The following is a 16,380-nucleotide window of genomic DNA, read 5'->3' on the forward strand; positions in this document are numbered from 1 at the left end:
CCAGTGGGTGGAAAGGCTAATCTGATGCTCAGTGTGGTTGGATTCAAGCTGAGGGAAATGAAGACTTTCCTACCCTCACATTCCAGGTCATTTGTTTTTTCTTTCAGCCTTCTACATTTTTCTCTTTGTGTCTCACAGCAGATAAAGTTACAGTAACCACCCCACTGAGGTCACTGCTTCTTCGCTTCCTTGTTGCTTCACAAACCAGTATTGTTATCTGATGATGGTGCATGCAATGATCATCAGTTTTAATCTAATGATAATAACTTTTAATGTCCAGATGTAACAAAATAAACTAAGTTATTTTAAAACCAAAGTTTAGAGCTCCTTACATGTATGTTCAGAGTCCTGCATTCTTTTTTCAAAGGGTTTTTTTTTGTAAGGTTTCTTCCTTTTAGAAATTTGATTATATTAATTATTTTCCTTCATAATAATGCATTTCTATTTGCTTTGCTGAATAAAGCTAGGTTTTATTGTTCCATTAAAACACAAACTGTACCAAAAGTTGAGAATGGATAATCTCTGTTAATCTAAAACATATTGAAGCTTGTACTTGCCTGCATTACTTTGTTACTATCATTTCAAGTAAATCTGTGTTTTTACTGAAGTTCAGGTATGAATTAACACTTTACAAATGTGTTTCATCACTGACAATTTCAATTCCAGAACTCATATTAAAAAAAGTAGTATACAGAAGTGAGTTTTCAAATGATCATCTTGTTCCCTTCTAACCCCTTATTTAAAGTTCTCAGACAGAACAAGTTGTTTCGTTTTATTCATTAAAAAAAAGAAAAAAAATGGTGAAACTTGAAGTTCTTTGTTTTCTCCCTTGTAATAAATTGTATGAGTAGAAGTGTTTCCTACAAGAGGCTAAGGCACCTGGAGCTGCTGAAAATTCCTCTGTGTAAGACAGGACAGAAGATGTCAGGCAGCCTTTAGTGAAGCCTATAGAAGAGAAGAAGAGGTTTTGAGGACATCAGTCTTGCATATATTTTTGAAATGGAGAGTTCCAAAGCAGATTTAATTATTTATTTAACAGTTATTGATTTATGACTTCATTCTTGCATTAGAAGAAGGAACAACAGCTAAATAATTCCAGGATTGTAGTAGTTAACTTCCTTTCCATTTCTTCTTCTCCGTACAGGCTCTCTTCAGATTTTTGATATTTGTCATAAAGTAGGTAGGCATTGTTTCCCTTACCCAATTGCTTAAATATTAAGTAAAAGGATCAATGTTATAATTTTCTTTAAGATGGTGTGAAAGATCAGATTAAGTAGAAATATGGATTTGTTATAGGTATGTAGATGAAGCCTTTGGTCATGTCAAATATAAAATGAGCATAGGTTGTTTTTTTGCCTAAGAGGCAAGGAGTGCAAATGGTGACTGAAGTTACTTAGGCATTTAAATTACATTCAGGTTCTTCTGAGACACAGTTGCTGGGTTCTAGTAGCAGGTTACTGGTTTTGTTATTTTGGAAAAAATGAACTAATCGTATTTTACTGTACAGGATATGAGTAATAACAAAAATTAAATTTTTGGAAACATTTTGCAGGTTCCAGCCTTGCAGTTGGGGACACTATATAAACCTCTGGACCCAGCTGTTCACCACTATATTCTTTCAGTCACTCCGAGTGTTGATTTTAAAAGAATGAGTTGCTGTTCCTGAAGTCTACAAACTGAAGATATTTCATAGCAGGCCTATGAACATACATGGATTGGTTATATTGGTGCCTATGCACAGGGTATAATAAGGACCAATTCCTGTTTTCATTCAAAAACAGTGAAGAAAACTATTTTCTTTAATGGTATACCAGATATATCCAAATATTTCAGCAAGTCTGTATTACAGTTTGTCAGCAAACTGGGGTACAACCAAAGTGTATTTAAAAATCATTTAATTAGGACAGATTCATTTTCACTCCATGCCACTACACAGCAAGACTTGCTTGTTCATATTTCCTTAAATTTATTCTGGAACTTGTCCAATTTCAGCTTTAATGAGTAGCCTATCCTGCTAGTTACATTAGGATTTATTTTCCCCTAGAGAAGAGTGTTTGAATTGGTAGGTTTTTAACCTGTTCAGTTAAATGAACATATGTTCAGAACTGCATCTTAACTCTTGAGTGTAAAGATTTGAGAAATAATTATTTCTGTTGTTGTTAAACTTTTAAAGTGCAGTTTAAATAGTGGTTTTAGACTCCAGCTATGTGCCATAACTGTTTTAACGTGGTGATGAGTTTTGATATGAAGTTATATTCAGATGCTTAATACAAATTTAATGATACAATATAGAAACACAGATCTGACTTGGTTTACTGAAAAAATTGTTTGTACTTTTATTTTTCACTTATTGCTCGAATATATCTCTTGGGTCATAAAACTTGGTTAAATATAGCTCAGTACCTTATTAATGATGGACTTTCTGTATTAACAGATGCAGTCTGGTAGCAAACTTATATTTTAAGTTCTTTTAAATGCATTATTTTTTTTTCAAATCTATTATAATAAATTCTCAATTATAAATGTACCTTCATCACTAGCCAGGTCTAGTTAAAATTTCCTTTAAGCAACATTTGCTGCACACATGGTATAGTACTTCGCCCTGGTTTGCTTTCTTTTTTTTCTATAAAAATAGCTTTATTTTCTTCAACTTCCCATTCCTTCAAAGGAATGAAATGTACCTGAAAAGGACCAGTAGACTTTACTCCTATGATATTGTTAAAATAGAGTAAGTGTAGAATTTGCATATTATTAAAAAAAATCATACACTGTTACTACCTCTAAGGGACTATTTTATGTGAAACTTTCAAGTTTCAAATTTAGCAAATTCAGTACAGTAGCTGTAATATGTATTAAATGAGTAATGAAACTTTTTAAGAGAAAAACTTTTTCACTGTCATATTGTCACAGTTTTTCACAGATGTTCCTCTTCTTCCCTTAAGTACTTGAATTTGTTAATGCAAATGTGTTTTTTCAGTTGGAATTATTGCAGAGTCATGTTCATCCTGAATTTTATTGAAAAAAGTTTTCTACCTTCTTCCTTCCCCATCTTGCATCAGGGAACTTGTCTTTTGAAATATTCAGCAACTTTTTTTCTGAAATGTTTAGTTTTAATCCTGCAAACTATTATGCAGAAATAAGAGGGAAATAGTAGAAAATGTAAGTTATCTGAAAGGATAACAAAAGGAAAAAGAACATGTCGTGATTTAAGACCAGCCTGTTGCTCAGAAGCCACGCAGCCATGAGCTCACTTTGCCCCCCCTTCCTCTCCCCGCTCCTGGAGGGATGGGGAGGAGAATCAAAAGAACATAACTCCCACGGGTTTAGATAAGAGCAGTCCAGTAACTAAGGTATAACACAAAACCACTACTGCTGCCACCAATAATAATAATGATAAGGGAAATAACAAGGGAAGAGAATACAATCTCTTGGCATCTGCCACCCGATACACAGCCCGACCCAAGCAGTGATCTAACCCTTCCGGGTAACTGCCCCCAGTTTATATACTAGGCATGACGTGCTGTGTTATGGAATACCCCTTTGGCTAGTTTGGGTCAGGTGTCCTGTCTCTGCTTCCTCCCGGCTTCCCCTCCTCCCTGGCAGAGCATGAGACTCAGAAAGTCCTTGGTCAGACTAAACATTGCGTAGCACCAATTAAAAACATTGGTGTTATCAGCGCTGTTCCCAGGCTGAAAGTCAAACCCACAGCACTGCACCAGCTGCTAAGAACGAGAGAAATGACTGCTACTGCTGAAGCCAGGACAGAACAGAAAGGAATGTTGAGTGCATTTCTGTAATGAGATAAATAATAAAAAAATCACAATTCATGGCTTGAAAAGAAGCAATACTGGAAAAAAAATCTGATTGATATCATAGAAGCACAGAATGGTTTGGGTTAAAAAAGGACCTTAAGATCATTTAGTTCCAACCCCCTGCCATGGGCAGGAATGCCTCACACTAGACTGTTGCCCATGGCTTACTTTTGGCTGTTATTGGCTGACTGATAGTTTTACTGAAACGTCAGGCTGCTCTTGTTGTTTTGTTGTTGTTGGGTTGTTTTTTTTTGGTTTTTTTTTCCCCTTCCTTCTGAGGGTAATTGCTGGTACCAAACACAAGGCTGAGTTCTCCCTGTGGAAGATCATGAAATGGTTTTCCTTAATGGTTTTTCTGCAAATGGCATTTGAAGGTGGCAGCACAGTTGTGTTGTTAGCTTCAAGTGAATTCCAAGTTGGAAATTCTTGTTGGTGGTTTCCTCCCCCTTTCTCAGCGTTTTTTCAAACAGGTAATCCTGACTGCAGGCTTTATGAGGTTGAAAAGCCTTGGTGTATAGAATACTGATTACTATTACAGAAGTCTACAACATCTGTTTTTGTTTGTTCTTTGGCCTTCATTTGTATTAACATCCATTTTCTGCGAAGCTTTCCTGAATATCCTTCTTTCATTGGAATCAGTTATTCTTTTATTCCCTGGTTTTTATTTTTAGTGAGGAACAATGGAATTGGCTTTTGTGGATGGGTTTGATCTATGAAACCTTATTCTACGGTGTAGACATCCGCACCTGAGATAATTATTATAATCTTTGTGGGCAGAAATAGTGACCTGTAGGAAGCAGTTAATTTAATCTTCAGATCTTGAGTGAGTGGCTCTGTTACATATATACGTGCTGTTTTCCTTCGTTTTACCTTAAAAGGGTCTGTACAGCCAATTTAGGTACGGATGTTTGTTTATACTATAGGTATCCAACATGTGATGAGATTAATTACTCTTGCTCCAGATAAAATGGTTTTCAGTTAGCTGTACTGACAAGGAATTGAGGGAGAAGATCTTTTGACAATATGACAGTATTAAAGGACCTCTACAGCTTTTGTTGGATGTAGTAAATGAACCTGTTGCTTATTTTCAGGTAATAGTGTAGAAATGAAGAGGAAAAGGTGACTTACTGGATTTCACTATAGTTATGGCGGAGCCTTCTTGTTGACAGTGGACTGTATTTTCACAGAAGATTTTATTTCCAAACACAATGTCCTTTACCTTGTTCTACTCCCGCAATGGCTGTTCCCACCACTTCCTACTCCCCAGTTATGTGGAAAAAGGGATTGGAGACTATCAGAATCACTTAATGAGCTCTGTGTCAGCCAGATATAGAATATGAGGACAAATATGGAATGCAAGGCTCTTTGTATTTTGTTGTATGGATTTTGTCTGTATGTGATTTTCTTTGAACACTGAACATATCTAATTTAGTGATTCACTGTAAGCTTTTAAACAAAAAAATTCAGAAAATTCAATTTTTGAACAGATTTCTTCTGTGTTTTTAATAACTGCATGATTTTATGAGTAGCTCTTACTTTTGTGTGAGCATCTGGAATTGCTTTTGTTAAATATTATAAGCCCAGGAGATAATTAGATAAAAATATGTTATTTTTTTCCCTTTCATGTTTTGGAGAGAGATGCAAAGTTAAATCATGTAACGGAAGTCCTGTTTAGGGTAAATTTCAGTATTAGTAGAATTAGGTTTTAGGAGAAATTTAACAGGGGCGCAGCTCCAACCTAACAAACTGACTGCTTGTAGTCTGGTATTTTATGACTAAGTTTTTAAATTGTTGCTTTTATGCATCACAGTAATGATTTTCCTTTTGTTTCTCTTAATATTTCAATCAGGACCAAGCGAGCTCATGTCCCGCTGAGAGAATGCATATTTGAGCTTCCTAATTTGACGCTTAAAGCAACTAGAGCTCAAACCCTTCTGCTTCAAACTGTTTATCAGAGCTGGTGTCATCCTGTTGGAAATGTCAGTTCGGTGGTGGTAAATGAAGCTTTACTGAGTGAGGTTTTCCGAACTTCAGGTAAATATGTGATGCATTTGGTTAAGTATTTATTATTGCACAGAGCACTGCTAGTGAATGTGCATACTACTATATCCTTTAAATCCATGCTTTTACTTGCAGTAGTTAACAGACAGAATGTTTTTTGTATATATATGGTATTTATAGCTTATGCTTAAAATTCAGGATGTAAGCTAAGCCACCAAACTTCACTCCTTGGCACCAACCACTGGATGTATTTAATTTTCCCATATAGGATAATTTTTCCATGCTTCCCTCATCTGAAACATCCACCCTTGCTGCCTTATATGGTGCAATGTTGTAACTTCAGATCATTCAAAGATGAAGCTGGATTATTAAGGGCTTTATTAATCAATGGTATACACTGAATTTTTTAAAGGGCTGCAGGTGTTTCTCATCCAGTTTCGTAAATAAATGTTACTGAACTGTTGTGAAACGGCTGAAGATATCGAAATCTCAATGATGATGGTGATATAAATAATGAAATTTGTTGCTGTCATACTTTTGCAAGATACCTATGGATTTGTAGAGTAAATTCAGGATTTTGACCACCTTACTGTAGTCTTCAAGAGCATAAAGATCATCCAGAAGAATATAATACTTATTTTTTAATATTTCTGTGTAGGCTAGAATAATTTAGACCCATTATTGTTTATCTGTCATGAATAAACAACAAGAATAATTGAGATCATTTGGAATTTCATTATCAGTCTTGGAGAATGTGTTAGAAGATTGTTTCAGATGTAGTAAATCACGACTTGAAGCAGAATAGTAGGTTAGACTACTACTGGAACATTTTATCAGTTGTTTTTCTCAGTCCTATTTTTCTTTTTCAATCTACTTGTTTTTTCAAGTCAAATCTGTATTGATTTAATGGTGAAAAAAAACCTGTTATATTTCTAGGTGTGTAACCCTTGGAATAACTGTTTTAAATGCCTAGTTTTTCCTTCTTTCCCAAAAGTCACTGATTCTCTTCATTCCTAGATTGTGTGGGTCACCGAAGGATGAGATTGTCATGTTCTAATTTTCAAGTAATGGTGCTTCTGAAGGTAGCAGGTTTACAATCCACACTTCAGAGAAATGTGGAAATACAGTCATTTGATAATTTCACATGGTCCTAGGGTTTGCACAGTTCCAAACTGACCCGTTCCATCATTTGACATGTTTCAGTCCTTCAGTACAATGACCTGTGATACAACCATGGAAGCAGTGTATCAGCAGAATAGAAATCTGGAGCACATATTTTAAAGTAAATGAACAGTACAGTACACATATTTTGATCTTCTTTTGTTTATGGCTTAATTCTTGACCTGGTAAATTTTACACTTCTGTCCTTGCACTCCACATAAACTAGTGAAGGTAGCTTTTAGTTCATGGCTATGAAATGATTGCTGTCTACCGTTAAGTCTTAATTCTTAGCTTTGTTCTTTCCATAAAACTATCGTTGTATAAAACTTAATACCATGCCTTGTTGAAAATCGTCCTTGTACTTAGTATCACCTTAACAATATTATGTATGTGTATAAGCTTCTAAAATAACCTGACTGTAATTCTACAGGTAATTCGGAATTTCAACTTTCTTTATCCTCATAGTTACTTCACTAAAAAACAATAAAAAAGTAGTCAACAAGGAACTTTTCTGTGAACAAGGCACATGTGTTAATCACTGATACTCTTTTACTAATATCCAGCATAGTTTCTCCAGCATAAATCAACAGCTGATTAATGTTCCTCAGGAGTCCTTGATTTGGGTTTCCTCTTGCCATTGCATGGCCCTGTGCAGCCTTTGATGGGCTGAAGGCTCCTGTGATGGGCCTGGGAGTAGCCTAGCAGAGTTTTATTTGGGCTCCCCCTCCTGCCTTTGTCTCTCTGAGCATTTTTGTGGGTGTAGAGATGACCTTTTCCCTAATACCTCACAGGAATAGCTATCTTTCTATCACTGGTACTGTGTTTTCCTTCTGATCATAGCTTGTGCACAGCATAGCTATGCACAGCAATAAAGAAAATAGCTTTTGATCCTGTTGTGTTGTGGATGTTGTTTCTTTAATCAGTTTTGTACAAATAATCCAAGTATTAATATATTTGCTTTATTTTCTTTTATAGCTCTTTCACTTTGTTCCTTAGCTTTTTCTGATATTTGTTCCTATGAAACTAGTATTTTTGCAGGAAAAATTAACAATAGGATTAAAGATCTCCTTACCTTCACTTTATCCTATTTTCTGTGGGATCTTTCTTGAAATTCATTGCTTTATTCTGCTGTTACAAATATCAGAAACTGTGTGTTTCATGAGTACTGTTGCCCAAGTTATCTTCCAGCTTTATATTTTCGAACTTCCAAAAAACATCTTTCAAACTAATTAGAAATATAGCAGGACAGCTATTTCATGATCTAGATTATTATGTCTCTGTTAAAAATAATTAAGAAAGCCCTGCCCAGACATGACATTATTCTCAAGAACAGAAAAAAGAAGAAGAAATGGGTTGTGTAGTTTGTCTTTCTGTTTTTAATGGTCTGCTGTTAGCCAGAGATTTCCAGCAACCTTGCCTTCCTAACGTCTGGATCACAGGATTTTATACATTCTTCATACACAGCACACTACCATTCTTTTTTGTCCTTTGTGAACAAACTGTGCCCTCCTATAGAAATGTTCTAGTTATGCATTGCCATTCCTGATGCAATTTTGAAAATGTACTGAGATGTCAGGTTTTTCTTCTATAGTCTAACTCCTTGTACGTAGGTCATCTCAGATGTGTTTGTCATTTGTTTACATAGCCTACATGTTTCTCAGCTGCCTCTGTCTGTATTGCCACTTTTTGTGTGGTGACTGAAGAGACTTAATGGTCCAAAACAGTTATTGCTAAGCTCCCTATGGCTCTATTGCTGCTTCGTGTCAGGTGCTTCTGGGGGTGGTGTGTCTCCATAGCATTGATTTAGTATTGCTTGACTCAAAAGTGATACCACAACCCTTTGCATCTTCTCAGCATAGATTTTCATTTTTTTTAGCAGGAATTATTTTCCCTAGTTTTAGGCTTTTTCCAACACAGCCGTCTCCAGTTTTAAAAATCCATCACTGAAACTGTGCTTTACAATATAAGATAAGACATGCTGTAGGGAAAGAACAGGTGAATTAGGGAAAAAATAAAAAGAAAAAATGCAAAGGAAAGAAAAAAGAAAAAAAAAAGGAAAGAGATATGCAAGGGAAGACAAAGCGAGAGAGAAACAGGCAGAGAGAGTCAAAGTAGAAAAGCAGTAAAAGATAAGAAAGCCAAAATTTGATACAAGTACAGATACAGGAGTTGCAGGAAAAAGAGAGAACATCACAGAAGAACACATGACTGTTGGCCCTTTGACATGTTGTGGAGAGTATCATAAGGTATGAATAGGCCTTTTTGGGAACCTGTCTGCTGGGTAACTCCTGAAAGATTTTCTCTGGACGTAGTTTAAAAAGGGGGCTCTGCACTGTGCAGCTCCAGAAACAGGATTTATAGCTAGTATGTGGGGCTCTGTCCTATGGTTTTGTCTTTTGTCTGGAGCAGAAATGTTTTTTGGAACTATTTTATGCTGAAGATGGTGTAGGGATTCAGAACAAACTCAGTCTCTTTCCTGTACAAATTCTTGTTGGGAATAAATGGAATACCAGGAGGGCAAAATGCTTCAAGATTAGCAGACTTGTGTTCCTCACCTACCTTCCTCCCCCTGCTCTTCAGAAACCTTTTTCTACTAGGACAAAACCCCTGTCGTCAAATAATTCATAGTTTTGCTGGTTATTAGACTTGCTGCCTTCATCGTGATCTGAGACTTTCTCTTTTGATTAACTTGTCCAGAGGCAGGCTGTCTGAAAAAATAAGTTTTGAAGTCTCAGAAGGAAGTTGTGTGTGTTTGGTTTCTGACAGAATTTAAGAATGAAGTGCCTGTTCTACTTAAAGTTTGTGTTTGTCATACGTATCAGTAAGGTCTGTTATCTTAAAACAACAGTAGAAAGATCAGTATGGTACTGAGAGCAGCTAATTGAGATCAGAATTTGTGAAGAACTCATTATATGAGTATTTCAAGAAGGTTATATGGGTTTGCACTAGATACTTATTGTAAGCTTAAATATTATGCCTGCCTTAGCTTGAGGCTGTTTAATTTTGCTAAGAACACATTTTTAATTATGACTGATTTGGAATTCAAAAATACAGGTAATGACTTAATGGGGTTTTTGAAAGCACCTAACTCTTCATTGGAGTGACACGGTAACACTTTTGTAAGCCATAGTTTTAAGTGTCTGCATGGCAAAAGATGTTTTCAAATGTCAACTGGTATTTTTGGGGTTCAGAGAAGCCAAGACAGTAAAAAACTTTATGTAAGTGTAAACCATGGAACTTATTACTTGAATGAATAGCCTTTAACATTAAAAGTACAAGAAAGAATAATGCTGCCTAAAATAGATGTTATGCAAGAACAAAAGCAATAGAAAATTTAAAATAGTAGATAGGAATACAAGGTGATAAAATGCAAAATAAGAAATGGATAAATAAAACAGCTGCAAACAACTCCTTGCTCTGTTTCATGAGTGAAGAAAAAGGCATTAGTAAGTTTTTGATAATGCATTACATATAGAAAAAAAAGAACAAAAGCTCACACAGAGCTCTTTGGAAACTTATGTTTGTGTTGTGGTTTCATTTTATAATCCTTTTGGTATACAACCACAACAGTAGGTTCCATGTCAGTTCAATTATATGTTAGTTCTTATGATTGCACATGTTTGAAGCATCCTGATTCTGCATTTCATCCACTAAAAATGTGGAAATAAATGTGAATCTGAAATGCATTATGCTTTCTACATTTTTGCAAGTTGATATATTGGATGCACTGATGTTTATAAAATCCTTTTACAATTATTATTGTCCTTTATTTTTCAAAAATAAGTGCACAAAATACCAAAATTTTAGAACAATAGTGCCAGTTAAGGTCTTCCAAAGGTTGAGTGTAGTTAATCACATGGAATAACTTTACTGTATATTTTTTCATTATTTGTTAGTAGGTACCTGAAGCGCTCAGTTCCTAACCATTTCAGCCAGCCAAGAAAACATATACACAGTCACACATGGCTTTAGTTTACTCTGAAAAACTGGAACTTGCTACCACTTTTTCCTTGTCCTATTCAGGTAGTTCATTATTTTGTTGACAGTTCGGTTCCATTAATCTGGTATTTTGGGGAAAATTGCTTGCAGACCTTACATTTCTCTATTGAAGGTGATCAAATAGGCATTTGAATCCCTCATGTAAATGATGTCTTAAAGTTAAAAGAAAATCTACTTTCCAGAAAGTAACTGTAAAACTATTTTATGCAAGATTTCATGTGGGATACCTTAATGGTTGAATAATAAATTTTACCTCATAAAAATGAAATTCAATAATACAGTAGCTTTCTCAGCGCAGTAGCATCTGGTTGAATCTCATGAGAGCCAATATTTTCCAACTCATTAGGATCATGTCGTTCTGTATGTCGTCAACATTGACTTAGCCAAGCTACCTTTACTTACATAACCGCCAAACTATTAAATAGGTCTCTTGTGGAGTGAAGTCAAATATTCCTCTTATTTTGCTTTTGCCTTGGAAGAAGAGAAGAAAATGTACATACTGTAACATTTAAACATCTGGTCTAAACCACATCAGGGTAACGCTGAGGAAAGTAACAGGATTCAGTATTCTTCCCAGGTGTACATATAAAAAAGGGTTGTGGAGCTGTTGCATAGTTTTTTTAACCACTTAGGAAAAAAACTGAAATAAGTGACTTGCCTTTCTAATACCACTGTTTTAAAAACTATCTTTTTTTTCCTCTTACCTGCTCCCTGGCCATGAAACCCCCAAACACAAAACCCACCAAAAGCCCAACATTTTGAAGCTGGTGATAATGCAGGTTGTTAAACTGTAGTCATTTCCTTGCAGCATATTGGCATTAATCTCTCTTCCATGTAATATAGCCAGGTTTTGCGTTCATTTCTACTTAAACTTTCTGATTAAAATCAAAGTGTGAGAGTGTATTCTGTTAAGTAATTGCTGGAGAGTGGCAGGACACAGAGCTGTATGAGACTTGCACAGTGTAAAGAGTTGTCCTGGGTTCAGCAGTAGTAGTTTTTTCTCCTCCTTAGTGGCTGGTGCAGTACTGTGTTTTGGACTTTCTGGTTCTGAGTTACCAGCTGGGCTTAAACCATGACAACAGTTTACTGTCTTGCATGGGTGATTGTATCCACATGTGTCCTTGGCCTTCAGGTAGGATTCTAAATGCAGTGTGTAAATAAATTTATTTTTATGCATTGTAAATGTCTTTGGAAGTCTGATAGATTATCAGCTCTAATTTCAGGTGGAAAAAGACTGTGGATAAGTGATCTAGTCACAATTTGGCCCTTAATTATTTGAACTCAATATAGTTGTGTAGAATCCTTTATCTCCTCTTCTTGTAAACATTTTCAGTTATATTCTTAAGTCATGAACTGACACTGAACATGGGATTGGCGGGACATATCATCTCTTTGAGATGTAATCTGTGGAGTTCAGCTTGTTGAGTAGCTTCTTAGTAAATCCTCTGCTTGAAGTAATGATTCTGTAGTGGCCTGAAATGAGGAACTAACATGTGAAGTAGGCATGTAAACCAGTCATTAGAATTGCCTTTTTATTTTTTCTGGTTAAATTAGTATATACTATTAAGGTTTGAAATTGAAACATACAGCATTCTGATGAAAGAATGGTGGTAGGCATACTTAGAGCATTCACACGAGCTTGATTCTGATTTGTGACATCATGCTGAAGAATCTAATGTATGTAAGAATCCACTTGAGACTTCTAAAATGTTTGTTGTGTTGAAAGTGGATGTATACTGAGAGTCAACAGCAGAATCACAGAGAAAATGAAAAGCTAAAAAAAATCCATAGGTTGTGAAAGCGATACATGAGATCTATAAAAGTACATATACATATGTAAGCTTCTTAAGTTGAACTGTGTTCCAGAACTGCAGGAGAGCTCAGTCCAGTGTCTATGTTGAAATTAACAGGGAACTCTTGTTGGGTATGTTGGTGGCCTACAAAAAACAAGACACCTAAGCCTAGAGCTATAAATAGTCCCCTTCCTCCAGAGCCTGTAGTTTATTTGCACAAATAGCAATGGAAGCTGTGACTGAGAGCACCTGTTTAGTTTGTTCAGCTGTTAGCTTTATGTTACTTCTTGCTGCATTAAGAAAGGTGTGTTTGGACAGCAGGGAGGTGGGCTGCCTTTTTACCTTGTTCTAGCTGCCATGTACTGTATCAGGTGAAAAACTCCACAGGGAGGTTGAGCTGGTAGCTTCTTTTCTAAGCAGCAGAGCATGTTGAGGCTAAACTACTGGAATTCAGTGTTAAGACAGTTGGGAAGAAATAAGTCGTGAATCTGCTGCATGATAGGAGCTGCAAAATACGAGAAGAGCGTAGAGCAGACATGATAAAAAGCTTCAGATAACAGAAGGAAATATTCTTTTCTGGGGGATGACCCAGAGAAGTTGCTGTCAAATTTAGGGTAAACCAGGAAGCCACCAGTGGTTGCTAATATAAGAGTAGAATGTGAATGAGAAGGTCATGTTTTTTTTTTTTGGTGTCTGTTTTAAGAAGAATGTGCCTGCAGAGGTCCTGCAAGAGAAGTATTGACCCCAGTCATGTTACCATTAGCTGAACAGTGCCTTTCAGAAGAGCAAACGGAAACTTTTTCTTTGGTCCTGACAAAAAATAATAACGTCATCAGAAAATTCAAGTTGGAAGGACAGTAGGAAATCTCTAGTCTCATCTTTTGCTGCAGTCATGGATCAGGCCACGTTCCTTAGGGCTTTATTCATCCAGACTTTGAAATCTCCAAGAGTAAAAATACCTTGCCTCTCTGTGCCACCTGTAGCCTTGCTTGACTGTTCCAGTGGTGAAAAAACTTTTCCTCCTATCCCAGCAGAACCTTTTTTGTTTCAGTACGACCATTTTCTTTCATCATCCTGCTATGCACCACTGTGAACAGCCTAGCTGCGTCTTCATCACAATCTTCTTGTACATATAGGAAGGTCGCTAGTATGGCCAGTGTATTACTGCGGGTTATTACCTTTTTAAGCATTAGAACAGAATTATAACAGAGGAGTCCAAGCTATTTAAAACTCAGTGATGATGCTCTGGGATCTGTTTCCTGTTCTGGTTCTCAGGCCTACTAGATATAACCTGAGCTTTGATGCTATAAGTATGTATAATATAAACTCAGTCTCGCTGTTGTTTAATTAGGAAGCGTACTAATTTATGACATCAAATACTTCCGATACCATCACTCTGGTAGTTTGACAGTTGTGGAAATTTCAGAACTCAGCATCTCTCCTTTTCCTATTCAGATTAAGGAATCCTCCTCTGTAAGATATTAAATCACTTTATATAGTGAGATATTCTGAGAGGGAAATGAAAATGCATGCAGGTGATACAACAGGAAGAAATGATCAATAATTTATATCTAGTAATTGTATAATATTTTCTGTTTATGGTTTCATGGACCTCCTTTCATCTTAAAATGAATACAAACCTGTTGTGAGGTGTTAAAACTGCCTGTTACAGGGTTTTGTTCACAATTTTCTGTTCTCAGGCTTTTGTAGTTGCTATTTACTATTAAACACTATTAAATACAGTAGAAGCATGTTCTCTGTTTGCAAACATGCAGTATTGAAGGATGATCTTGAGTAGTGAGTTTGCATAATGTATGTAGCCTTGATCAGCTAGAAGCTGAAATAAGTTCAAATCATGTGGCAGATTCCAAGTATTGGACTGTTGCTGAAAACTCATAACAGTGCCTACAATGCAAATAGTTTACGAAATACTAGTATGCTGTAACATTACTTTCCATTTGTGGGAGCCTTTTGGTTGTTGTGACAAGGTAAGATGATAGGTACTAATGGTTTTCCTGCCATAGAAAATTTCCAGAGTATTAAATACTGCGATAGCAATTGCTAGTATGATGCCTCCATATGATTTATTATTATATTAAATCAGGCTTTGTAAAAAGCTACATATGATTATTTTAAGACTAGAGATTATAGATTCAAATCCTACTTTGTAATTGCATGGATAGTCAAGGAAAGTATATTTTCCAGTATATATCGTGGGAGATTAAGCTGTTAAGCTGTTCAAATGCAGACTGAGGAATGATTATTGTGACCGTTGCAGTAAAGAATAATGTTTCTCCTACATATATAGCCCACCTCATACAATAAAATTAATGCAAGGTACATCTAATAAAGTAATGGTCAGAACAGAAAGTGAATTTTTACTGGACAACACTAGCTGACAATTAGAGTGGTGCTTTGACCATGATTTTTTTAGGTACCATTATGTCCCTAAAGGTGTGCAGTTCTTTTGGAGAAAAATTCTACCAGTGGTAGAAATAAATAGGAATATTAAAAAGGTACTAACAATAAGGCAGACAAAGTTAATGAAATATTTGAATCTCAGGAAGCAATAATATGCAAGAAAATTTTTAAATTAATATTTTACAATTTTGCTTTTGCTTTTGGAATTACGGAGGAATAAAGGAAGAAAGGGAGGTGTTCTGTTATGTTATTATTTAACAGTGTTCAGTGAATGTCCCTTCTGTTTGTGTGAAGCATTATAGGAAAATTAAATATGGCACAGCAGATGGAACTGCTTTGATCTTGCTTTGAAGTGTGGCACTATTGTAGGAAAGCACTCCTTACTTTGCAGTACTGTTATGTAGGTTTTTTTTACATTAATAAAGATATGTGCCATTCTATGTGGTATGTTAATTAAAAGCTTGAATTCTAAAGAGATGTCATAATTCTATGTATAACCACACGTCTTGAATTTTGGGAGATTTATCTTATGCAGAATAAAGAGCTCCTACATCTGCTTAACATACTCCAAAACATGCTTTGCAACCAGGGCTGCTGTCGATTCAGGGAAAGTAATCAGAGCTGTTTCCAAAACCACCTTTGGTTTAGTTGGAGATCATCTAAATAAGCATAGTCCCCAGTCTCAGCTTAGTTTTTCTGTTATGATTATATCATAAGGCTGGTATGGATACACATCAAAACAAATGTGTGGTTTACATTTTCACTGTTTTTCCCCTTTTCATCCTTATTTTTTGCTTCCCCCTCTCCCCCTTTTGTTTTGAGGGCAACATGGTAAATAAATCCAGATATAGCACCTTCTTATGCTGATTTCTCCTGTCTTTACACCCTCATTTGTTGCTGCATCTCATTCATGATCGTGATTTTCCTCCTTTCACTGTTTTTATGTCACATCCCTGGATGTTCAACCTGCTTTAATGGTCTTTTGTTTTGATTTTTTTTCCTTTCTCATTTTGATTTGGCTGTTTTTCTGCTTTAATAAACAGCAAGGGATCTGATCAGTTAGGTATGGAGGGTAAAACTGTTGCTTTGGTGTAGCTTCAAATGTTTTTTTCATTAAAGATGCTTATTCTGGGGATTTTTGTACACACTGGGGGCCCCCCCCCCCCCCGATTATCGCAGGGTATGTGGAGTAG

General features: G+C 35.9%; 1 protein-coding gene across 11 annotated transcripts in view; it reads left to right on the plus strand.

Annotated features, from left to right (window-relative positions):
- VPS13B (vacuolar protein sorting 13 homolog B) overlaps positions 1 to 16,380 on the plus strand; it is a 436,747-nt gene that overhangs the window by 83,793 nt on the left and 336,574 nt on the right. For all 11 annotated transcript variants that reach the window (XR_009728432.1, XM_061373228.1, XM_061373222.1 and 8 more), the window contains one exon: positions 5,662 to 5,846. Coding sequence is in view for 10 of the 11 variants with exons in the window: in XM_061373228.1 (XP_061229212.1) it covers positions 5,662 to 5,846 (185 nt within the window). In the remaining variant the exon portion in view is untranslated. The remainder of the gene's footprint in view (positions 1 to 5,661; positions 5,847 to 16,380) is intronic.

The sequence above is a fragment of the Neopsephotus bourkii genome, unplaced genomic scaffold (assembly GCF_033783945.1).
Source record: "Neopsephotus bourkii isolate Nb327-2 ecotype Australia unplaced genomic scaffold, CSIRO-AGI_Nbou_v1 NB_1630, whole genome shotgun sequence".
Classification (NCBI taxonomy): Eukaryota; Metazoa; Chordata; class Aves; order Psittaciformes; family Psittacidae; genus Neopsephotus; species Neopsephotus bourkii.